Source organism: Anas platyrhynchos, chromosome 2 (genome assembly GCF_047663525.1).
Source record: "Anas platyrhynchos isolate ZD024472 breed Pekin duck chromosome 2, IASCAAS_PekinDuck_T2T, whole genome shotgun sequence".
Classification (NCBI taxonomy): Eukaryota; Metazoa; Chordata; class Aves; order Anseriformes; family Anatidae; genus Anas; species Anas platyrhynchos.
This window is the reverse complement of record NC_092588.1, coordinates 24466206-24490815: the sequence shown is the minus strand read 5'-3', so window position 1 is coordinate 24490815 and position 24610 is coordinate 24466206. Positions and strand designations below refer to the sequence as shown.

The 24610-nt window shown below is 41.0% G+C and overlaps 1 protein-coding gene across 2 annotated transcripts in view; it reads right to left on the bottom strand.

Moving 5' to 3' along the window:
- Positions 1-284: 284 nt before the first annotated feature.
- The window catches only part of CDH17 (cadherin 17), a 37321-nt gene continuing 12995 nt past the window's right edge, over positions 285-24610 (bottom strand). For both annotated transcript variants that reach the window (XM_072034458.1, XM_005030112.5), the window contains exons 2-18: positions 21999-22068; positions 19363-19461; positions 18682-18816; positions 17281-17419; positions 16049-16207; positions 15287-15486; positions 13903-14034; positions 12950-13100; positions 12003-12218; positions 10532-10608; positions 9693-9884; positions 8315-8559; positions 6126-6256; positions 4667-4903; positions 3782-3898; positions 3542-3658; positions 285-1129 (exon numbers count right to left, since the gene is read on the bottom strand). In XM_072034458.1, the coding sequence (XP_071890559.1) occupies positions 1017-1129; positions 3542-3658; positions 3782-3898; positions 4667-4903; positions 6126-6256; positions 8315-8559; positions 9693-9884; positions 10532-10608; positions 12003-12218; positions 12950-13100; positions 13903-14034; positions 15287-15486; positions 16049-16207; positions 17281-17419; positions 18682-18816; positions 19363-19461; positions 21999-22043 (2505 nt within the window). In that variant the 5' untranslated portion in view covers positions 22044-22068 and the 3' untranslated portion in view covers positions 285-1016. The remainder of the gene's footprint in view (positions 1130-3541; positions 3659-3781; positions 3899-4666; positions 4904-6125; positions 6257-8314; positions 8560-9692; positions 9885-10531; positions 10609-12002; positions 12219-12949; positions 13101-13902; positions 14035-15286; positions 15487-16048; positions 16208-17280; positions 17420-18681; positions 18817-19362; positions 19462-21998; positions 22069-24610) is intronic.

Sequence of the window (24610 nt, the reverse complement as noted above, 5' to 3'; positions counted from 1 at the left end):
ATTGTCACCAGAAATGTCCTTCTATAGGCATGCTGTCAGGAGGAAGGCTTTCCTTCCCTGAGTGTCATCCTGGGCCCAGATACATTTACTGAAACCAATATACACGTGCCTCCAGCAATCATTGCATCTGTAAAATCAGACAGCCGTATACCACCCTGGTGTGAGAGCCGTTTTGCATCTCTATGACGTAAAAACAAAGGTTAAATACAATAGATAACCAAGCAGCCAAGGTTTGCTCTCATGCACTGTCTCTTTCTCTCTTCTTAAAAATAAGTAGACTCTAAAACTTTTAAAGAAGATTTTTATTCTTATCACATACGTAGGGGGCAAGCAAAATATTGGCAGCAGTATGATAAAACAGCACATCACCCAGTGTCCACATGAGTCAACGTGTTTTATAACCTCAAAACTGTAATGACAAGCCATGGCACTTCACGAACTGGTTATACCCTGGGTATCATAACTGAACTGTCACATTGCCAGTGAATCTTTCTAGAAAAAAATCACCAGAAAAATGTAAGCAGGGATTACCCAGGGCAAATTACAGACTACAATGCTTGAGAGCAACTTTGTTGAGAGTCAGAGACTCCTGCTACTTCATGGGACATCTTCAAACGTAGCACAGGACATTCCCTGTTCTGCTCTTCAGTTACTTACTGAGATATAAAGAGCCATAGACATGCAATCAGTGTAGTCCTCTGGAAAGCCCATGTTTACTTTAGCTGCCGAACAAAGACTGGATCCATGCATTTTATCCTTGCAGGAGCTCGGCATTCGGTGGTGTCATGAGTTAACACTTGTCAAAGCTGACGAGTAATGGCTGCTGCTGAAGTGTATCTTTGGTTTTGGTTATGTGACTGAGTAGTATTACTTATGGAAGTGAGGACCAAACCCTGGGAGTCTGCTTTTGCATGCTTGCATCCTCAGTTGATGATAATACACTTCAGGGCTTTGGGAGATACAAAGGCTACTTCTTCCCAACCCAAAGGGCATTTTTAGCTTGATGAAATATACAGTCATTGATTCAGTTCTACACATTCAGTCTGATCCTTTGCATCTTTCTGTTGGCTCTTCTTTTCATTTTTCTGTTTGTATTTCATGTGGAAAAATACACCCCCTATAATGGCACCTGGAAAAAGAGAGCACTCATCAGTAAAGCAAAGAGAAAACATTCTTGAGAAGGTATTTCAGCAAAGGGTCTGACACTCATACTGTAATATACAAACTGATTTACTTCTTGAATGGAACCAAATGGCTCTGGGGAATGACCACGTAGTGCTGGGTCAACAGCACGTTCAGGGACCTGAGGTACTGTTGAGGAGAATGAGATGCCTCAACACTCAGCAGACTTCCCTTGGAGGAGAACTTCTCCTCTGGTACCTAACCAGATGACAAAGTGTCTCTTTTAAGCCCCCTTCTTTTGAGCAGTGATTTGTTGTCATGAATCATAGTCCCCTTTTCGTTTGTTTGTTTGTTTGTTTGTTTTCCCCAATGGAGTGGCAATTCTGTCACAGCAAAGCTAAGACTACTGACAGTGAAATTTCTCTTCTTATGGAACTCCTTTGTGTCTCTTAAGAATAACTGATAGATCTCAGAAATCTCTTCACCTATGGCTGAGAATGAGTGGGATTTGTTCCGGCCTGAATTTGAAGTGTTTATACCCTTTATCATCACTTGTCATATCCAATCTAAGGTGTCTGTGAATGTCTTCATTAATCATATATATATGTGTATATATGCACAAAAATATGCATATTATATACATAATACATATATATATTTGATCCTTTTAAAATCAAAATGAGCTTGTTGCACTGAATGTAAATTTATCTCCTCTTTATCAGTGTTAGATTATCTTTCACTTTCAGGCCTTCAAGATACAGCTGTTTTTACAGTCACATCTTCTGAGCTTCAAGATCAAACTCAACATTTGTAATATCCCCAGGTTTCAAAAAGTTTTTAGATACCTCCTTCATTCTTTTCTCTTTGCCCATATCTGATCCCAGATCCTGTTAAGTCCACCTCAGAGGCTATCATCTGATTTTGCCTTTAAAGTGGAAAAATTTATGTTGAAAAATAAACCCTGTATACTCATTTCAGGAATTCTTTAAAAAATCCTTTATGAGCTACATTCACTGCGTTTTTCTTTCTTAAGTTACAATGCAGAAAAAAAAACTTTTAATGTGCTCTTTAAAGCTGGCCAGCTCTCTTGCAATGAAAATAACTTTAGTCAATTACCCAACATAATTTTCACTGTTATATGACTCCATGCTAAGGCATTGGGAGAAAACAAGTTATTTGAGAAGCTAGAACAGAAATGATAAAGATGCATACTGAGGGTTTTCTCTGTCAATTGCTTGGTCTGAGCATGGCTTCTTCCATTTTAGGTTCTTGGAATCATTTTTTTCTTCTCTTTTTTATCTTCAAAAGACGAACACATATCAAATATGCATGAGCACCCTACCTGGTGTTAGGGGTTTGTGTATTACAAAAGAAAAGTTAGCACAGAGGTTTGTCTTTGTCTTTTTAGGTGTTGAACGGGAACTTGTTCTCAGGGACTTGTTCTCTTTTCTTCTCAAACAGGATTAATTATTGCTTACATAAGTTTTTGTTGTTGTTGTTGTTCTTTTCTTTCTTTCTTTCTTTCTTTTTTTTCCCCTTTATCCTCTAATTTCACCTTACTCTTTTGAATATGAGATCTGTAAAGTGTTTAATTTCTTTGCTTTGATTTTCTCCATGGGACTTTCACGCTCCCTTCCCTTTCCATGGCTCATTCCCAGTCTCCCAGTCTAGTGCTTGTGATCTTCACAGTCAAAAATCACATGACATTATGCACTGAGTTCTTTTTGCTTTTCATTTCCTAGGGAACGTCAACATGTACTACTTTTGTACATATGTTCATGAAAATAATACCAAAAAAGATTTTGTCTTCTTTTGGAAAAAAGTTTTAAACCTGTTGTCAAAGTTGTATCAGTTCATGCCTATAGGAACATAATACTGTTCAGTACAATATAATCGTACTTTGTTAATGTAAATGCCAGTGTCCCACAGCTCAAAGCAATTTTCCCACTGGCACATGTAAACCTGCAAAGCTGAAGTAGGTGAAAGAAGTCATAATTATAAGCTATGGGTAGCAATTGATTGGAAATTTACAGGCAGTAAATAGCATGACATTCTTGGATGCTTTGCTATTTTCACTATAATCTGAAAGCCCACGATGAGGTTCCAATCCATTCTCTGACAGGAAAAAGGTGGTAGTTAGCAGTGGAGTCACAATGTACTACAGTGCAGCATTTTCTTTTGTTATAACTGCTTGCTGTGACATTGTATGTGTGTGCAGAAGCACAATCCAAAGAAAGGTATCCCGATGATCAAAACATTTGAAGTTTGCACTGATCATGATCTCAGATATGAGATCTTTGCTTTTTTACTAATTCTACAACATTCACGAAATCTGTTCACCAAAGGAGTGAATCAGTGTCAGAAATGCATCAGCACCATCTCAGAGACCTGGCTTCAGACCAACTAAGAAGTCACCTACCAATAACTAGCAGGACACCAAGAAGAATCCCAATTGCCTGGCCGGCGCTTGGCTTGGAGTTCTCATGCTGTAGTTTTATATAACATGATTTTTCACTTGAACACTGGCAGACGTTTACTGCAAAAAGAAATGCCATGACGTTAACAAGAAGTTTAGTAGTGCAGCTTGATTGTTCTTATGTATTACTGTTGTCTTGAAATAATATTTTGCATATTGAAATAATAGCAGTGCGTAGCATACCTTCAAGATTCACTTTGTTTTCCAAAGATGGGTTTCCACTGTCTTTAATTATCACTGGAACAATGTACACCTTCTCTTCAAAGTTACCATGTTTTGGAGAGAGGTGAGCGTATGTACCTGTAAATAAAAAATGGGATATTTGTGTCAGCTCAAGCATAAAATTTAGGTCAACATTACAGCTGCAAGTGTTCTTTCTTAAGGCCCCTTTCCTCTTGATGGCAGTTCCTTGTTTCCCTCCTTGTCTTCTGAGATCTCACTGGTTTGCAGACTTCAAGTCAAAATGGACTGTCTGAATGCTTAGTCTAGCCTTCTGTGTCATATGCTCAAAGAATTTCCTGTTTAATTTCTAGGGTGGGCCAAATCTAAGCTTGGGCAGTATTACAGTGGTATGATCACATCTAAACCAAGAGACTCATCACATACTTTTATAAGCTATAACCAACTTAAACTATTCCCAAGATAGTTTAGTAGGAGAGGCCACCTTTCTAGTGCACTTCTACCACATCTAAGATGCTTCAAAACTTGGAAATGTAAGAGTACAACATCCACTGGGGTCGGTCCAAATGTCCCTTTAGACCAGCATCTTGTATTCTTTTAAGCATGCAGTACATTTTATTCTTACATCTTTCTTCTCTCCTAAGTACTAGAAAAATTGTAGCTTGTAGCATACTAAATGTTATCTCTTGAAGAAAAAAAAAAAAAAGACTTAGGTGTTCAAATAAATACACGCCAAAATCTATGGAATTTCTTAATAACTTACATTCTTTTCTACCTGAAATATTAGATATGCAAAAGTATGAATAGAAAGGAATTCAACATTTCTCTGTGTTTCCCAGATTACTTAGAGAATCCCATATCATTACAAGAATAGCTTTATTAACTTACCATTGACTTTTGAGATTTCCCAATTTTTTTTTGTTTCCATATCATCCCCGAGAGAAAAAGTAATTCTGGGCACATATACATGTCCATCAACATCAGTAGCTTGAATCAGTGCTTTCTCTCCTCCACGAACCGGGTAGCAAAAGAAAGTAGGATAATCCGTAACTAACTGCGGAGGGTTGTCGTTCACGTCCTTTAAGTGTAGTATGAGGGGTATTTTGGATCTCTGAGCAGCATTTTCTGTAGAGTTTAACAGAATGCAAAGTTAAAAGTCACAGGTTGGACTTAGAGGCTGGATTGTGGCATTTGCAGCTATCGTATATGTATCACCTACACGATACACCATCGTATCGCCTGGTATACCATCACGCAGGGGTGGGAAGTGGTATTTTTTCTGCAGGACACAAAGTAAGGTCTCAGGAGGTCCTGGGGGACTCCTGTTAGCTACTACCACTTTCTAAAAAGTATGATTTGTTTGCCCCCATCTAACTAGAGAACAGTAGCAAGCAAAAGGAGGCAGCTAGACCATTGTATCTGGTTAGTGGTCATATCCGAGGTCAGAGCATTCATTCTTTGGAACACTTTTTAAAGTGTGGAACTCCAAAAGTTTCCCATCCATCTTCTGTATATAGAAAATTCAAGTCAATATTCTGCCCCAGGGCCATGACAAGAGACCCAAGAGAAGCTCTCAGAGCCCTGTCATTTCTCCTGCCCATTCCTGAAGGACTGGTCCCTCACCAACTCAATGTCTGAGGAAGCACACCTTCTTCCTGACATACATGCATCTTTATTCAGGTCCCCCAAAACAGTGGCCAGCATTATTATTTATCTGTGTTTAGTAAGGGAAACCAATATTTACACCTCATTCAGTCAGATGTAGTCCAGACTTTTTAACCCCTATTTTACGTAAAATACACAATGAAATCTCCCCAGGTATATGGTTTGAAATATCCAAATAGCTGGAAACAGGAGCCTGAATGTATTTCAGACTAACTAATGTATTAGATTTATTTACAATAAAATTAAATTCTATACAAGGTTAAGAATTACTCTCCAGATATATTTTCAGGAAACCTAAGCATACCTACAAGAAAGATTAAAAACTTTATATGTGTAGAGGAAAAAAAGGTAAAAAAAAAAAAAAATATTGATGCTGAAAACACTGAAGAAATTATGGCCTTCAGTGTATGCCATGTTGTTTAAGCAAATATAATGGCATATGATAGCTAACTGCATGAAAGCTGTTTTAATCACCATTATCTGCCAGACCAAAATGTCTTTTAAGAAAGTTAAATTCTAAAGGAATTTATCTTCTAAAGATACACCACATATTCCTGTGCTTCCCATGCACTCAGTTTTGCTGCCCTGTCCTCCTCAAGTCATGGGAAGTATAATAATCCCTCATAAAGCAGTAAGGGCAGAGGATTCCTCTGTGTGTGTATGTAGCTGTTTCATTGCTTACTTGTCTCTGTTGCAACAATATCAACTTTGTACAATTCTTTGTATTCTCGATCCAAAGCGGAAGCAGTGTATATATTCCCAGTGCTTGAATCAATCTTCAGCCATTTCTTCACATCACCTTCTAAGGAGTATCTTTGGAAGGAAATAGGGAAAAATCACATGTTATACCAAATCAAGAAAAAACATTGACAAAGCATATACTTTATTGATTATATGCAAGTAGCTAGATTGCTATTGTATTTGAAGAGAGGGTTCTTTGGAAGAGTCCTAATAGTACAGCCATCCAGGAGGGACAGACTGAAGAAGGGGGGCCAAACCCATCAATTTTTGGTGGGGATTAAGTTCAGACACTAGAAAGTGAGAGCAGAACTATGGGAATGCCATGGCTCCTCCAGCTTGTATGTGCTACAACTGTACCTTCCTTTTAACTGCAAAACCCGTGGCATTCCTGATCTGTTGTTCCAGAAGGATGCTCTGTCCTAACCTTGTGTCTCTCTCTCCTCATCGTGTCTGTCATGCCTTGGTTTTGATGGGGGCACAAGCCAAAGTGTGTGGAGTGGGAGGAGCAGTGCAGCCAGGCTCCCTTTTTTGGATAAATGAGGGACCAAGCACCCTGAGATAGACTGCAGAGGTCACCTGCTGCCAGTCTGGAGCAGGCTGCGATTACCATAGGGACTTGGGAGTGTTTTAAGCAGTTTTAAGCATCACCACATAATTGCCATTATTGTTTAAAATATATATATATATATATTGTTAAATATATATATATATATTTATATATATATTTATATATATATAAATATATATAAATTTATATTATTAAATATATATATATATATATTTATATATATATAAAAATATATATATATATATAAATATATAAAGGCAGAAAAAGCACAGGGTCTGTGGGTATTTACTTATACAAATTTAACCATGAACATATGACCCAGTTAAAACAAAGCCATTTATTGACTATATGTGACCTTTTTCATTCTTTTGCTCTTTCAGTGCCCATTGCATTAAAACAGCATGCTGACATGCTTGTGAATTTTTACTTTTTATAATTTTTATTATACTTCTTTTAACTTATTTTTTAACATAATGTGGTTTATGTAAACATGAATTTCTGTCATCTGTCTCTGTCATCATCTCCCAGAGCTTCTGGACGATGTGGCTCACTGTTTAACCAGCTTGACAGAAGGCCAAACATGCTAAGTTCCCAAAAGTTAGGGGGAAGTAGAAAGCCAGATGAGAAACCTCTGGGAATAAAAATCCACAGGAGGCCTAATGGTCATATTCTGCAACTCCATTAACTACTTGGTGTTTTGCTCAGTTTTAGTTAAATCTCAAGGACTGTTTGTTTTGGATTGATCTGTTCAGCATTCTAGCTGGAAATCGTGCAGCAAGAACCACGAACAGTTCTGCCTGACACTACTGGAATAGATACATTTATACCATGCTGCACAGCTTTCTGCATGGATCTGTGCTCTGGCAGAGGCTCATGGTGACTTGACCATATGACAAAGTGTTGGGCCACCAAATGAGCCAGTCTGAGGTTTTGCATCCCACTCACAAGAACAGGAGTTGGCTTGCATGGCGCTTTGCATCCAAGGTGGAGGTAGACCTTTAGTCTTTGACAGTCAGAAAAGTAAATGAATGAATGATCAGTCATGAACTTGAGCTTTGCTATTAGTTGTGTGTTTTGGTGGATAAAAGCCCTTTGTGGTTTCCTGACTGATGTGAAAATTGGCTACTGTCCTACTGGTTCCTGAAAGCATTTCAGTACATACTTCATTTATTTCTTAAAGGCATTTTGTAAGGTGTATTTGGAAACCTTGTTATTCTCAAACTGGCTCTGACTTTTTCCTGGAGACACACATTGGCCTTTCTCACTTTTAGTTTCCTTGTTCAAGGGCCCCACTGGTGATGCTTGTCACAACACAGACAGAAAGTTGGTTAGAAAAGCACTGCCCAGTAGTCTGCTGCAGGTAGGTCACCAGCCACCACCCAACCACACCTGATTTTCTATCAGAAGTTGAGAATAGGCAAGCTTTTATTAAAAAAAAAAAAAAAAAAAAAGCAACCTTTTCCTCTATGCCAAACATTGTGTGCTTTTTCCTTGTACCTCTATTAGGAAAAAAAAATCTAAATCTTACATATAATAAATAAATCTTGGTCACTCTTTTTTACCTTACAGTATCCCCCTCAGGATCATAGGCCTCTGCTTTCACGACCAGAGTGTTTACAGGAATGTCTTCTGATACGTTTGCTGTGTAAACTGGCTGTTGAAAGGTAGGTGGCTCATCCATGTTGGTTACAAAAACTTTGAAACGGGTGCGGGAGCTGGCATTGTACTGCACCCCAGACACCAGAGGTTCGGGGTTTGTGGCGTTGATCACCAGGTTATGCACTTTGTCTGTTTCAAAATCAAGAGCCTGAGTAAATCAGAAAAAGAAAAAAAAAAGTGCTTTAAGCAATAGTACCGCTGTCTGGTTCAGCAAGCACCAGGCAGATGTGAGGGTGTTCTCATTTCTCATCTGTAGCCCTCCTGACTGTGCCTGGCCTGCGATGGGGCAGCAACCCACAGGCAGAGACCCCAGCGTCCCTGCCAGATGGCAGAGGAGAGCATCCCTGCCTTTCCGGCCATGAGAAATGGCAAAATCCTCTTCTTCCCAAGGAAGATATAGAGGAAATAGGGGAGAGCTGTCAAGAGTAAAATGACACTGAGAACAGTCAATGTAAGTGAAACCATATGCCCATTTGGAGGCTTCCTCAGCAACTGCATGTCCTAATAATGTTGCCACCTGCCTAAGTTTAATAACTATATCCTGTTTACAGCAATAGTATTTATAGTTCTTGTACTAGAAGGCCTTGGATGACCTCTGGCTGACAGAATTGCTTGCAAGGGTTGTTACACCACGGAGTTTCTCACAATTGCATCTTCAGGAAAAAATGATGCTGAGGTTGAGCCCAAAGATAATCCACCGATCACTGCCCATGGCCAGTGGCACGTGAACTTGATGCAAACTACGTGTAACTCTTTGGAAAATGAGTGATCATTTTTCCAGACCCGTTGTTCACATGCCTCCAAGAAGGCTAATTTCAAAGGGAGGACCCTTTTGATACTGAAACACATGGATGCAATGGAAAATGTACCTTGTGTTTCTGATCCCAACACTCAGCACGTGGGATTTATCACCCACCTCAGCACACGCTGACCTTGGTTTTGTCACAGTCAGTGTTGGCCTCAGCAGGAACAAACTGCCTCGCTGTACTGGCACTGAGACAAGTGAGTTTCACTTCCACTTGGTGGCAAAAACCACCAATGGCCCAGATCACCAGCAGGAAGGAAAATCTGCATCACTCAAGTAATGCTGTTTTTTCCCCATGATGCATAAAGAGCTCCTTCATCGGCCAGAGCCCAGAGCAGGGGCCAGCAGCAGAGGGTAGGTGGGGGACAACAAGGGCAGGAGGGTAGGTGTGCCTGAGCACTGTGCCAGTGAAGTACTGTATACGACAAATGTACATGTAGAGAGAGAGAGAGAAGAGAAGAAACCCATCTATTCACCTTGTTAATCTTGACAAACCCTCGGTTTGTTTCAGGATCTGTCTCTATGATGAACTTGTGGTTTGGATCTCCTTCCTCCACTTGGTAAATGATGTGGGAGCTCCCTGTGTCAGGCTCGTCCGTATCAGTAGCTTGAATTTCTAATATCACTGTTCCTACTGGGATACTTTCTGCAACAGTCACATTGTGATACTGAGGAGAGAGAGATCATTGAAACATAACACACCTAGCACCATCTGCAGATAAAAAGCTGAGTGCTACAAGCTCAGCAGTAGAAGCGAGCTACCTCACTGCATGGGGGAACCCAGAGCTGCAAGAGGGGAACTAGAGCAAAACTATACCCCCTTTATTAGCTGTACATTTAGCAAAGGTGACAGAATCTCATTTTTGAGACCAGGTCCTGAACCGAGACCTTCTGATGAGAAAATCAACAGCCCCAAAACCAATACAGCTTCCCCAAGAGGACACCTACACCTGGTGGGCTGGACAGCTTTTCTGAGCTCAGTGGGAGCTTAGGCACCTAAATGTAGGCATGACGGCCACTGCAGTGAGATTTGGGCCAAAAGAATAATTTATTTCTATACACATAGGTTTTTTGCACAGCAAATTATCTTGCATTTCATAATTAACTATGAATTAGGCCCACTGTTTATTGTCTAGACAGACCTCATAAGCAGGCTTTCCAGCAATACCTTGCCTTTAGTTTCACTGGTGGTTTGCTCTGTTACCTGTTCTGTAAACAGTTAGTTTTCCACTGACTTCTGTAGACAATGAGTGCATGCTCAAACATTTGTCAAAAGTTTGTTAGGAACATCAAAGACGGTGTTAAAAATACTCACATCTGATTTTTCAAAGATGGGAATCTGGTCGTTGATGTCGATGACATGTACTTGCACTTCACAGATTGTCTGGAAATCTGCATGGTAAAAGAACAAGCAATGTCACAGCAGCCCTTCTGCCAAAAATAACTTTGCTTTAGAAGGGTTCACTATGTGCAAAAGCGAACACTGTCAAATTGCTTGAATCAAGCAGAGCCCTGCTACTGTAAGAACGACTCAATTTCCAGTATCTTGTAATCAGTGAAAGCCTCACTTGCTATCTTACTTTCCCAGTTTTCTGAACATAGATCCATCCTCTTTTGTTTCATTTCCCTCACTTTTTTTTTAACCACATCCTGGCTATGAACTGTGTTATCTTTCTCAACATCACTTTTACGTATAAAAACTAACACTCAGGATGTTATTCTACTGTGTCCTCTTGGTGGGCCGTCAGACAGCACCTTCATTTTCATTATAGCCAAACTTAAACCTCAGATCTGCATAAATCTATACACTCCCTGAGCAGGGACACTATAGCAAGGGATTTGTGATTTTGAAACCATACTCTCTCTGTCTGTGTGATATTCCAGTGTAGCTGGATTTTAGTGTTTTCCAAGTGTGCTCCATAAGCTGAAAGTTAAAAATGTTTGGATGAAATTCAAACAAGCATCCCAAACAATTCACTGGCTTCTCCCCCAGCGAGGTTTTCATATCTAAGTGATGCTATTTCATTAAGGGATACATCACACTGCTTTATGTACTAGCAAGTTTCTCCAAGCACAAATTTTGCCTGACTGTGAGGACTCCAGCACAAAGCTTTAAGCTTTAATACAGGGTTTGATTTCCTTTCCATTCAGTGAACCACAAAGGACTCCTGGGAACTTGCCTAATGGACAAGACTGTTTTCTGAAGATAAAGTTCAGCTCTTAATCTTTTAAAATACACCATCTAGACTCTCTGGGCAGCTGCGTTTAATAACTTCAGCTTTTTCAGTGAGTCTCTTTGAGGGAATTTAGGGGGGAAAATGCAATATCTAAACAATCAGTCATATGATCTCTTCATATTTTTCCCCTGTGAAAGGAAATTTCTTACAAGAGAGATTTGCTTGTTAACGAACAATCCCAGTTGAACCACGCACTTCCCTAGAGCTGGTTTCCTTCCATACTTGCATTATGAATCACAATTAACATCTCTGCACCTCAAGAACAAGGAAGGGCAATGCCAGGACAAGCCAGATCCCTGTGCTGCTTCCAGTGAATTCACAGAATCACAGAACTGTAGGGGTTGGAAGGGACCTCAAGAGATCATTGGGTCCAACCCCCCTGCCAAAGCAGGTTCCCTAGAGCAAGTTGCTGAGGTAGGTGTCCAGACAGACCTTGAATATCTCCAGATATTAGAATTCCTTAGGACTCCTCTTGTCCCTTGGACACTGAGCGTCAGAGATGTCAACATGAACAAAACTACTTCAACATAAAACTTAGGCATTACATACCTGCATCTGTTACCATCACCTTCAAGGAATAGTTGGCTGCAGTTTGCTTATTTAATGAAGAACTCATTAACTGCAAAGTCCCAGTGTCTTGCTGAACAATGAACATATTACTTGAAGGAACAGCAGGAACCTGACTCTCAATACTGAACTTCAGGCGAGAATTGAGGGTGTCCTTCTCATCCATGTCTGTAGCATGCAGGGTGCCAATAGTACTGCCTGTGACAGAAAATCGGAAATCAGAATCACTCGGATAATGCAGGGTTCCCGTTTACTTCTCCACAGAGGTGCACAGTGATGACAGTGACACCAATGCAAGTAGGGTGGTGATAAGAACACAGCTGTGTGGAAAACACTGTGCTGGACACAATCATTTGACTTCTTAGAGTGTTTTCCTTTAACATCCCAAACAGCTGGTTTGGGATTGGGGCAGTCCAAGAGGACTGTGCCATTGAAGAAGGCACTTTCATCTTTGAAACCAAATAACCAATGTGAAGACTTAGGGATAGGTTTCAGTAACTGCCCCCTGAAGTCAAAGGCATTACACTGGAGGAGTACAGGCATGGGTGGAAAAGGGCTCAAGCCACTTTTAGAACGGTATTTCTTGAAATTATAGCAATTGAAATGATAATAAAAGTTTTTGTTTGTTTGTTTGTTGTTTTGTTTACATTGTAAGCATTAATCCAATTATGGGAAAATGCAAATTTATGTTTTAAATTGAACGCCATTTTTTAAATACTGGTTTGGGGTCTGTCCTCCTCAGTTTACTGATATCATTTCCACATGGATTCTCAAAACAAAAACAACAGGGCTGTTGGCACAGAAGAATGTTCCTCCAGGATAGCTGTATTTTACTCTTTGGGATGAGAAATTCTAGCTGTTTGCACACAGCTGGAAACAGTAAGAGGGCTAGAATGATGTGTATAAATGAGTAGAAGCTGTTTTCTTACCTCCACCTTCATTTTCTTGAACTTCAAATACAGTAAGGGCATTCTCGCACACGGGGGGATTGTCATTAATGTCTTTCACAATAACTTTAATTTGCAGAGGCTTGTCCACCAGTTCTCCCACTGAATCTTTTGTGACCGCATAGAACAAATACTGCAAAGAGGGTAGCAAGATTAGATGTGTTGGATGTCCACAGTGACATTTTTGCATTTAAATGGATAACCACGGGTGCCTTCCATGCAAATGAAATGTTCTCATTTGTCTGCTCACTATTTTCCCTCTGTTTATGTCAGAGTTCTTCCATGATGCCTTTGTGCCCGAGGTCTGAGTTCTCAAAAGAAGTGAGTCAACGAACAATTCTCTGAACAATTCTCTGTCCTGTGAACTTACTCTCTCAAAAAAAATCATGAAAAGCAGGAACATTTAATTTTTGTCACTTTACAAACGAATCTGTCACATACAAAGATGCGATTCCTCCAGCATAGCTGATCCTTGGCCTTTCTGTCTCCAGATTTCTTCCAAGAAAATAACAACAGAGGGTTTTCTGCATAGAAGCCCCCAAGATGGAGAGCTTCAGAGTAACTTAAAAATTCCAGCTGCAATTTGAACTCCTCCTCTGCTGCGGTCCCTGGGATCTGAACTAGATTTAAAATGTGCAAAGTTCCTGCCCTCTACTTATGCACCTACAACCCCGGCATGGTGCGTTCTGTGTTGCACGTTATACATAACATTGTGGGTGGTGATCACTACACCAGACCCATGGAGAAATATTTTAGGGTAGCAAACTAAAAACTGTCTACCATGTAGTAGATGAATATACTTTCATATCTGTTAAGAAACAAAACTTTTCTTTTTTTTTCCCCCTCCATCCTCTATAACTTTCTTGTGTTTACTCCCCCAGCAGTAATCATCTGGCCGCTCCCTCCCATCGGTTAGGTTGTGCATGTTTACTTACAGAATCCTTTTTTTCCCTATCCAATGGCTCAGTCACATAAATAACCCCATTCCGATCAATGGAAAATGGGAATCTGGCCAGCCCTTCTTTTTCAAAAAGCTCATAAATTACATCTGCTTCATTGGAGTGCACCTAAAAAACACAAAAATAAGTCAGGATAGGAAGTCACAAGTGTGGACTGAGATTTAACAGGGATCATTTCTGGGCCACAAACAGAAACGACTGCATTCCCGTTAGCTTCATAAACCAGAAAATTAACAGTTTGGCAGGCTCTTGGGATAAACCTCAGAAAACCAGACCAATAATCCATCCCTGCTCTCTGAACTGTCGTGGTGAAGCCATTTTATCTCAGTTTCTCCAGCTGTCAAGGATGGGCTATTATGCCTATCTTTTTGTGGAAGGGTTTTGTGAAAGTAAATGGTGGTAAAGGAGAAGGAATTACTATTTGAATGTCCTGACACTAATTTATTCCATCTCCTTACACTGCCTATCCCTCTCTTTTCTTTTTTTCTTTATCTAATTCTGTGATGTGGAACAGCAAAACAAACATCCAGAACCTATGTACACATATGTGTGTGCAAGCTCCTTATATGCCTCAAAGTCTGTGACAGGGAAACTTTAGTGGAATATTTGAGATATGAAATTAAATGTAGTAAAGGCTGCCAAATTAACGAAGAAATCCTGCCATGCTCAGGGGATCACAGCACTGGGGGTGCCAGTGCCAAGGCGGTTTTCAAAGTCAAACATTTCTGAAAGGCTGTTGGTCTGTTGGTTAATATTTAGTAGTACATATATCACTCCCACTCTGCAGTTACAGGCAAAATGTTTTGTGTTTGCCTGGTGAAATATCAGAGGAAGAGAAATACCATGGGAATGCAGGAAGCTGCAGGAGGCTATTCAAATCTTTCCTAGGTACTTTGGACATGGCAGGTTCACTGTGCCACACAAAACTGGCCACAGAAGATGTCTCTGAGTAAGGGAAACTACTCACAACAGGGTTGCAGTGGAGCTGGACCCCTGACAAGATCTTCTGTAGACAGAAGAAGCTAACCTCAGAATGACCTTTTCCAAAATTTCCTCTGTCCATGAAATATTATTGTACACAGGTGATGCCACCAGCCTGCCCAAACTGAAAGGCAAAGTCTAGTCACTCAGATGCTTGTATCTCTGATCAGATGCTCAGTCCCTGTCAAACCATTAATTTCATCCTAACAATATGTTAATGAGACCTGTCCTAAAGATCATTTACAAAGGATACCATATGGAAAATAACGGGGAGGTGCCAAAGTACTTCTGGAGAATCCATTGTTGAGTGCCGTGAGATGAAAGAAAATAACTCTGTGGCACTGAGGAGCATTGCAGGGACTGTGGCCAAGGGCCCTACCTGGCTGATGTTCACAGGGTGGGTTTCGGTCGAGTTTTCCTGAATGTAGATGGTGGGGGGAGCCTTCCACAGGCTCTCCTTCACATTGATGATCACGTCGGTGCTGCTGGTGAAAGCATTTGTTGTCATCCCTGCCATATCCTTCACGGCGACAACAAGTGTGAAGGTGTTCTGCTTTTGGGGATCTAAGTAAAAGGAGCCTAGAGACAGAGCAAAGAGCTGTGAGAAAATGAAGCAGAGGCTGGGGAGATGTTTCACCTGCCCATTGCCTCCTACATGCATCTTGCTTCTACATCTGCTCCATGATCACTGCTTAGATAGACCTCTGTGCCAAATCTCAACAACCTCCTTCCTCTGTCTTCTCTGAACAATGCAGCACAACATAGTAGGCCTGGCAGAAGAGATTTATTTATTTATTTTTTAATTATTTAAGTTTATGTGGGATTATGTAGCTGGCTGACCTTTCTCTACATTTTTTATGTTAATGCTACATTTCAGGGAAGAGAACTAACTCAGTGTAGTCCAGAGGGTCAGAGGATCTATCTGTCTTCTCAACATATTTTCAGATCCTGGTCTCCATTTCTTCTAACTGCTCTTGAATTTGGTGGGAAACATAAAGAAAAATCACCAAAACCAGGTTCTCCATGGAGTATGTCTCAATGACTGAGTTTATTTAGAGTATAACATCAGAGTTGTTGTTTCGTTTCTATGTATACCCCAAAACTCATGCTTGTTTTTTGACAGATGAGTAATTTGACATACCTGTCCTACTTGGTGAGATTGCTCCAGTTGTACTATCAATCTGGAAAAGCATGTCTGAATAAGGGTTGGGAAAATGGTGGAGAATGCTGTATGTCAGCTGTGCATGAGGGGTTGTAGGATCATCCGGGTCAGTGGCGTGGACATACATGAAGGGCTTGCCTGTTTGGATTAGAGAAGAAACAGTTGTAAGAGATGACTGAAACCTCAACACGTAGCCCATCTGAGCAGAGCTCACAACCAGGGAAGTCAGCTTACAGTGAGCTGCTGTTGTTTCATAACACAGCTCTTGTGGTAAGACATACTTGTGCATGGGGGTTACATAGCCTGTGTGCCATCCCACGGGTCCACTTTCTCCATTTAATAAAATCACAATAGGGGTAAAGACCAGTAGATGCAGAAGTGGCAGAGCTCACTCAGAGAGCAGCTATCTACTAGCTAGAGTGCCTGCACCTGGTATTTCTTATTACTTTAAAGATACTTCACAGTCCTTACACAACGCAGTTCAACACAGAGCACATTGAGAAAAATGCACAGTTGTAGCACACTTGTAAATAAAAGAACAGTCACACAATTAAAAGAATAAATAGAGATGCATGGTAAAATAACCACATTTTTGCCTTTTGAGCACCCACACAACATTCGAAATCTTTTCAACTTGGATGCATTTGAAGTACACGCTAAAATATTGCAGAATGATTTTCTGGCCTCGTGGAGCCTTATATGCACATTCTTTAATGAAAGTTTCTTCTTGATTCCATGGTCACAGTGATAACATCTGGCTGAGTCCTTAATTTCACTTCCAAGATGTAGGTCTCAAACTGCTTTTTGTTACTTCCTTATGTCTGGAATGGATTACTGCAATCCATAACCCAGGCCTCTCTGGTAAATACTAATGTTCACCCCAGGTTCTGAGAACCATTGGTCATAAACACATACCTCACTTATGCACTGGCTTTTTATTTCACTGATGTGCAAGGATTTAAAATGTTCTTGACAATGTCTGTCTGCATAATCTTTGGCAGCCTTTACATTTTAGACATTGGTGGTCACCTGTTTGCACTTTCATTTCTGTTGTACATGTTTGTACCTTTATTTAGAACAATCTTGTGGGAGGAAAAACTGTTGTGTGTTGTTTTTTTTTTCAGCTTGTTGAAGTATAACATCCAACTTATCTTACTGTTTAACTAATCTATCTAACTTCCTATTAATTATTTAGTTATTGTGATGATTACCTGCACGGGAGTTTTGCCTCACCACTCCAGTGTATGTTGTCTGGTCAAATTTTGGTGGGTTGTCATTGATATCCTCAACATATATTGTCACAGAATATGGACCTTTCACTACGTCTCCATTTTCATCCAGACATTCCACCTTGATTTGAAAAAAAGAAGGAACAATAAATAATTATTTTCACATAGATAAATTTGAGGTGTAAAGACCTAAATAAAAATGACAATCAAATGATTGTCAAATGCAAAGTGATTTCTACTGTCATGCAAATCTGGTGAGAGCCATCACTGGGTGGCTCCATCTACAAGAACAAATTTACCACAGTAGCTCACTGACAATGATTCACCATAGTATGTAACACCAACAAAACAGAATAACCTATTCCTGCATTTACCAACATTTCTCAGAGGGCAATTTCTAACTTCCATCCTCAGCAGACTACCTCTACTCTTGCATAGCTTAGACCTCAAGATCTCCTTTAAATAGAAATAGATACTTTCTAAAGACAAAGGAGAAAACCCAACATGACATAGAGGACTCAAGCATACTGTTGTTAACATCAACCAGAAGAGCAGGCTGATCCAAAGTTTGTTAATAAAACTTAATCCTTAGTTCTGATGACATTTTTGTTCTGAATAATGAGACTTCTCGTTTTTTAGTTGTTTGACTTTAAAGCATCAAGTATATATTATATCTGTTGGACTTTATTTTGTTTGCATACAATAGATCAAATCATGATAATTTATGCCTAACCAAGGATCATTTTTCAGTTCTGTCACTGTTTCTTCTTGTCTGTAAAGGACTCACAAGTTTAGAGTTAACTACTGGGGCTAGGAAATTGTCCTCTCTAATACTTCACCAATCCGTGTGTGCCTTAGAGCTGAGAATGTGAAACTCCTAAACCTGAAGTGCTAGACATCTTGTGCTTTAGAAAGATAACTAAGGCTAACTAAAACATCATCATGTCCTTTGTTCAGACATTGATCCTCTCATGACCATTTCCTTCTTATTTGCTAGTGCCTCAGAAAAAAGGCAATGCCATTCTTGACATAGAAGAAGAGCACAAGGCTGTACTGAGGCAAAAAGACTGCATACCTGCTGTCCCACTCCCGGCAGCATTCATGCCAAGATCTTCATGGAAAGAAGATAACAGGACAAACACATAGTCCCTGATATCTCCAAACAGCTTTCTGCTTCTATCTAATAGAGATGAGGTCTATGCTTCTGTATCTAAATGTCACCTGGTTGCATCATTGTCACTAAATAGATTATAACCTCTCTAAATAGATGGCAATAGTTTATTTTCACAACCTAGCCATGGAATTTATCCTGCCATTCTTCATGAATAACTAGCAAGATGAATATGAAAAACCTTTCCTTTCTATTTTTTGTTGAGTTTTTACCTGCAGCCTGTGCACCGCTTTAGTCTCCCGGTCCAGAGACCCATTGAGATACAGCATTCCTGTCTTTGGCACAATGTCAATTATTCCATCTTTTTCACCAGTTGCTCTGAAAATCACAGGTGTCTCAGATATGAACTAGTATAGGGAAAAATCGGAGGGAAAAATCATTATTTTTTTTTCAGCATTATTACCATCATTTAAAGAATTTTTTGCTTTTGTGTCTTTTAAAGCCCGTTGCCAACAGTGCATTTGGCTGGAGGAATGATATTGCAAGAGCCTGCTGAAACAATTCTGCTGTCTTCTGATCTGCAACAGAGAACTTTTCACATTATTTCCTGAATGCTGCAGGAAATCCCAACTGTGGTTTCTTTCCAAAGAAAACGTCTGCTTAGGACAGGACTTTGTCTGAGCATGGGAATGGAAAAAAAATGACACACATCCTCCATTTGCCTAGGAGCTGGATCTGTCGTCTGTGGTTAAGGTTTTGGGAAGAAAACCTCAGAGACTAAGGAAAATGATGACACAAGTTGCATGGAAACCCATTCTCAAGGAATGCTGATTTTATTAATCTCTGTTTTACAATATGCCCCTAAACTGTGTTTGAGAGAAGGGCTTGTCTCCTGTTTTTCACATGTAGAGACTTCAATTTGAATGGAGTGGGTACCAAGAGATGCTGATTACCTGGTAAATGGGTCGTACTCCTGCACCTTCAGGAATAGAGAAATTCATGTCTTTCAAAGGACCAGCTAAACTCAGGTCCCCGAGATTCTGGCACATAGCCTGTGAGAGAGAAAGAGAAAGAATGGTAGAGGAGAGCAGCTGAGGAATGTTTGTTGTAATCATACACACACAGCAACTCTCCATCACTGAGCCTCTTGCAAGTTATTTTGCTCCAGTACAAGGGAAGAGACACCAGCACTGAACATCTCATGGTTCTTTAGCATGCACCCATTTTAAAGGCAGTGTTATTTTTAGGTTAATTTAAAAACAAACATTTTTGTCCTGCCCTTTTCTAACCACTACATAACAAAATGAGATCTGATCGACCTTCAAGAGCAGGCAGACACACCGAAGAGCTGAAGGTAGACTAAGAGCAAGAGAAAATTCACAGAAGCATTTCTGGACCACTCCCATGTCCCATCCAGGAGCTGTGCAACCCTGTGGCCATCAGTGTGTTGGGACACCCAGCACCCCACCTGGAGAAGGGGAAGACTTGCAGATGCACCCCTTGTAGTTTCTACTACTGTCCTACTGGTCTCCAGCTGTCAGTGCCTTCACAGGCTGTTTTTTTCTGGCAAATTTTTCATGAGTTTTATAGCCAACCCCTCCAGAGTGCCCAAAGACCTCCAGACAGACTCTTAAAAGCCCTGGTGTTTCATGGCAGTCCTTGCTTCCAAAAGAAAAAAAGCAAAGCAAAAGTAAGTTTCTTAGAGCAGCTCTTGCATACAAGACAATTCAGCCTACAGTTCAAATAATCTTCCTGCTTCTGAAATGGCAAAACCAAAATCCCTTAAACATCTACAGTTCTCTCCCCGTCTCTGAGGTCTTGGCAGTGCTGAGAAGCCACCTGCCAGAATTAGGGCTCTGTCCTTAGGCAGTGCAGATAAAACTCCCCGCTGAGAGTCTTACAGAGTTTACCTCCCTTTCTTCCAGAGGAAAAAAATAGTTTATTCTGCTGTATGGACCCCGAGAGCCATTGTCACACTGTCCACTACGCTATGGAGTCAGGCCCTGGAAGTGCCCATTCTCTGCTGCATGACTTTTCCCCTGGATTTGGTCCTGCTGCTGCTGGGACAGTTATTTGGCCTCTCGCAGAAAAGCACGGCTTACATATCACCAAGGGAAAACTTAATTCCAGCTATGACAAAAACATAGCTAAGTTCAGCACAATTTACCCTAAAGCACTGCTCTCCGTGTGTGTGTGTCACAAGTTGCGTTTGAATAATGCCAGATTTTGCTTATTAATAGCCAGAGATTTTGCCCTCTTCGCCTGCAAGCGTTTGTGACTCTTTTTGCAAACGGGAAAACTAGAACATTGTGAGAACTGGGGAAAGAGCTGTGAGGGGAGGGGGAAGGATGCTAGTAATGCTAATGACAGTAGAAGCATAACCCAAAAAGCCCTGTAATGGCTAAGGATACCAGAAAATAGTACTTTATGGCTACCCTTTGCTTTTTCACTAAATGTTGACAGTTCGTCTCTGCCAGGGTCAAGATACGAGGTTAGCAGGACCCTGGATCTGACCTGGTGGGCACAGCCTGGCTCCTGGAGGAGGACAAATCTCCTGGAGTTTTTTCCCAGGGCCATTTTGTGGGGAGGTTTTCTTGGTCATGTTTGACAGGGGAAGTGGCCCCGCCATGGAGGAACAAAGGCTGACACCATAAAACCAGGTTCAAAGTGCAGGCACTGAAGCAAGTAAAAGATATCTCTTCCTGTCAATTAAAATTACTTTATGTGGACCATAAATATTTCCGAACGTATGTCTACAGCATGAATCACTCCTCAGGGGCCTGAAGGGGAATGAAGGTTTACTCCTAGGCCTGTATCTGGCTGACAGCTCAGTCGAGGACAGCTGTAATGGCTGTGGTGTGGCTTCATGGGGACTGGCACTGCCAGGCACAGAGGTGCTCACTGCTGCACATCAGCCCCAGTCCCATATCCGTATTTTAAGTCATTCTTTTCACAGAATTGAATTTGACTCATTTTTTATCTTGGCTATTGAATTCAATTATAAAGCAGGAGCTGTCTCTGAAGCCTTTACAAACATCTGTAAATCTACAGAATTTAATAGACGAGGCCCATGAATAGCGTAATTAATACATTTCAGTTTGAGAAAATCCTCTGAGAAGGGATCCACATACATGGAATAATGAGGTTAAATAATCAGTAGGCATGGTTTAAACCATATGCCATTACATGTTCTAAAATGTATTTAATATGGCAGCAGGTGTATGGATCATAAAGCAGAACAATGCACTAGGATGATGCAGATGTCCTCATTTATTTTTTTTTTGGTGATTTATTGCCATATTTTAAAATTGTAATTAGTGTGAAACATATCTATTGAAAAAAGTAGTATCTAGTGAGGGACTACAAGAGTCAAAATAGATAAATTGGTTTCTTCTAACTTTTTTTTTTTCCCTAATGATTGACACAGCTGCCTAAGTTTTGGCCGTGGGACCACACACACAGATGGGAAGTCCTCCCACACCCAGGGTTACAGCTGCTTTGCAGGGCACCTTCAAGGTTGGAGCTCAGAGGCTCCTGGGCAACCTTTGCTGTTTGCTCCCAGATAAATGAAGGAAAAACTGCAACTCACCCACTGAATGACAAGCAGAAACTGAAATCCACACAGCTTAAACATACTGGAATATGCTTTGCTTTAGCACCTGCAAAGAAGATGTGAAAGTCAAGTTAACCCTTATAGAGTTGGCCAACTCTGTGCGTAGAGGTTACAGCTAAATTTTCCCAAAATTGGAGAACCAGCTGCTGTTTGCTAGGGCAGCAAGAGTGGGCACAGAGCTGGCATCCCGGGTGGCCATAACCCATCAGGCCTGTCCCTTAGGCTGCCGGAGGTCCCGTGAGAGCCTCAGGTGCTGTCAAAAAGAAGTTAAAGCCGGCACGAAACTTCAAGTCATGCGGTGTCACAGCTTAGCTGATCAGTGTCACACAAGCCCTGCTTTCATTTCTGCTTTACTGAAAGCAATGACACTTTCACAGGGAAGATTATAACCACAGGAAGCTGAAGGTCTTGTGGAAGCCATCCCGAGGCCCCCTGTCTTCTGATTATGAAAAATATCCCTCCAGTGAGGCCTGCAGAGGCAGAGAGAGTAGGCCTTTGCACCCCTTACAACAGCCCAGCTACTGGAAATGAAATTTCCAAGTCCAAGGGGCACTGCCTACCTCAAGGCAACCTGATTTTTTAAAAAAAAAAAAGGCTGAGCACACAGTGCAGTGACTCAGTGACTGATATTGCATCCTCCTGCAAACAAAATGGGTTCCTCAGAAGTTAAGTCCTGGTTTCTCATCACTTCTAGATTTTAACAAAAAGATTGAGGCAGGTTCTGGAGAGAGGTGAGGTTGGTGTACAATGCTGATGTCTTCCATGGTGCTCCGTGCTAGCTGGCTCACACCTACAGGTATCCTTCAGCCACCACAGCCCATGGAGGCACTCACAGATATAAAAGAAAAAAAAAAAAAAAAAAAAAAAAAACACAACAGTGTGGAGGCACAGCTCCCTCCAGATGCCCTCCAGCTTGGGCTTTCGATCATGTATTTTCTTTTTAATTTTTTTCTCCTCAATGGCTGACCAAAAATAGGACCTGCAAATATAGAAAATGTTGTCCACATTGCTGTTTTCTTTAGCACTCGTTTTAGTATGTGACATGGGACTTTGTCTTGCAAATCCCATTCTGAGCTGGGTTTCATCAAGGGCAATTAAGCCCTTTGAAATTACTGTGTTTTTTTTTTTTGTTTGTTTGTTTTTTTGTTTGTTTTTTTTCCCATGGACTACAGCTACCTGAGTGGGTACCGGAAGAAAATAAAATGGCACTCCTTTGAAACCAGTGGTGATGAGGAAGATCATTATATTTGTCTGGACAGTAGGGCTGAAGGGGAAATCCTTGCATTTGCCTGGATGTGCAATCAGGTCCTTCACCACCCTGCCTGCAGCCAGAGGAACTGGGATCAGGCAGAAACAGGACAGAGGTAGAGGAGACATTTTGAACCGCCCGAGATGATACTTTGAACCGCTGCTGATATTGCAGTTAGATAGTGTATGGAGATTTGTTCTGTTCCTGTCTGTCTCATAACCTCTCCTCTCCTCCTGGTACCTTCTGAATACGTTGGCCAGTTTCAACTGCATTTGATAGCAGGCAGAAACCTTGAAAAACTAATTCTTTGTTGATCTGGGGTGGCAGGTGGAACAGAAGACCAAAGCCATGCCCTCCCTGGGTAAGGCTGCAGTATGCACCCAGGGGTTAGCTGTGTGGTTTCATCCGACCCTCTGGGAGATACGTGTCCATATGTGCCCCTTGGCCAACTGGAAGTGGTGGGACACTTGGGAATTGAGAGTACTGTGGGAAGGATGGCAAGAGGCCAGCAAAAAGAATATGAGGAGGTCTGGGGATACCATAATTTGGATTTAGAGAGAAGAGAGGCAGCAAGACCTACTATCGTTAGGAGAAAATTTATGGATGGGACACGTCCAGCCTTAGTGTAGGAGACAGAAATTGTTGGAAAATGCACTCCTTCGTGTGGCTGTCCATCTGTTCTGTGTCTTGACCAGGAGTTTCTGCCCAAAACTGACTACAAAGTGCAGCAGTGGAAATACAGACATTTCCTGGGTTGCGGGTAAAGTGCCTTTACAGTTCCACTTTGAATATAAATATCATGCCCTAATGTTTTCCCCTTTACATTACACGTATGGCCATGATGAGTGGCTTGATCAACCCTTGAACTGAACCCCGAATGCCTGGGGTGTTTTCAGTGCCCACTGTTGTATGGCTGGAAGCTTCCACCAAGTCATGGCACTGCCAAGGACCAGAGCCCCGAACTGCACACTCCTCTGTCACTCAGAATAGAGTTTCAGTATATATAAACTCATACAAAAGTTTTCAACAATAGACAGTTTCAGGATTAGAATAGGTTCAACTTAACTAAAAGCAGCCTGAGATCTGGCTGAGGACGGGACCCGTATTTCCCCCTTCATCTCTCTGTTTCATTTCACTGCTATATCCCTAATAATCCCTTCTGATTCTGCTGCCTGAACAGAAATCTCTAGTATAGCCAGCATACACATATCCCAGCGACTTTCAGTAATAAACTTTCAGAGAACAAAGAATATTCCCAGAGGTTAAAGATCAGGAACAATCAAAACTATTTGGTTCCATGGGAAAAAAGAAGAAAAAAAGTTTAAAAAAAAAAAAAAGT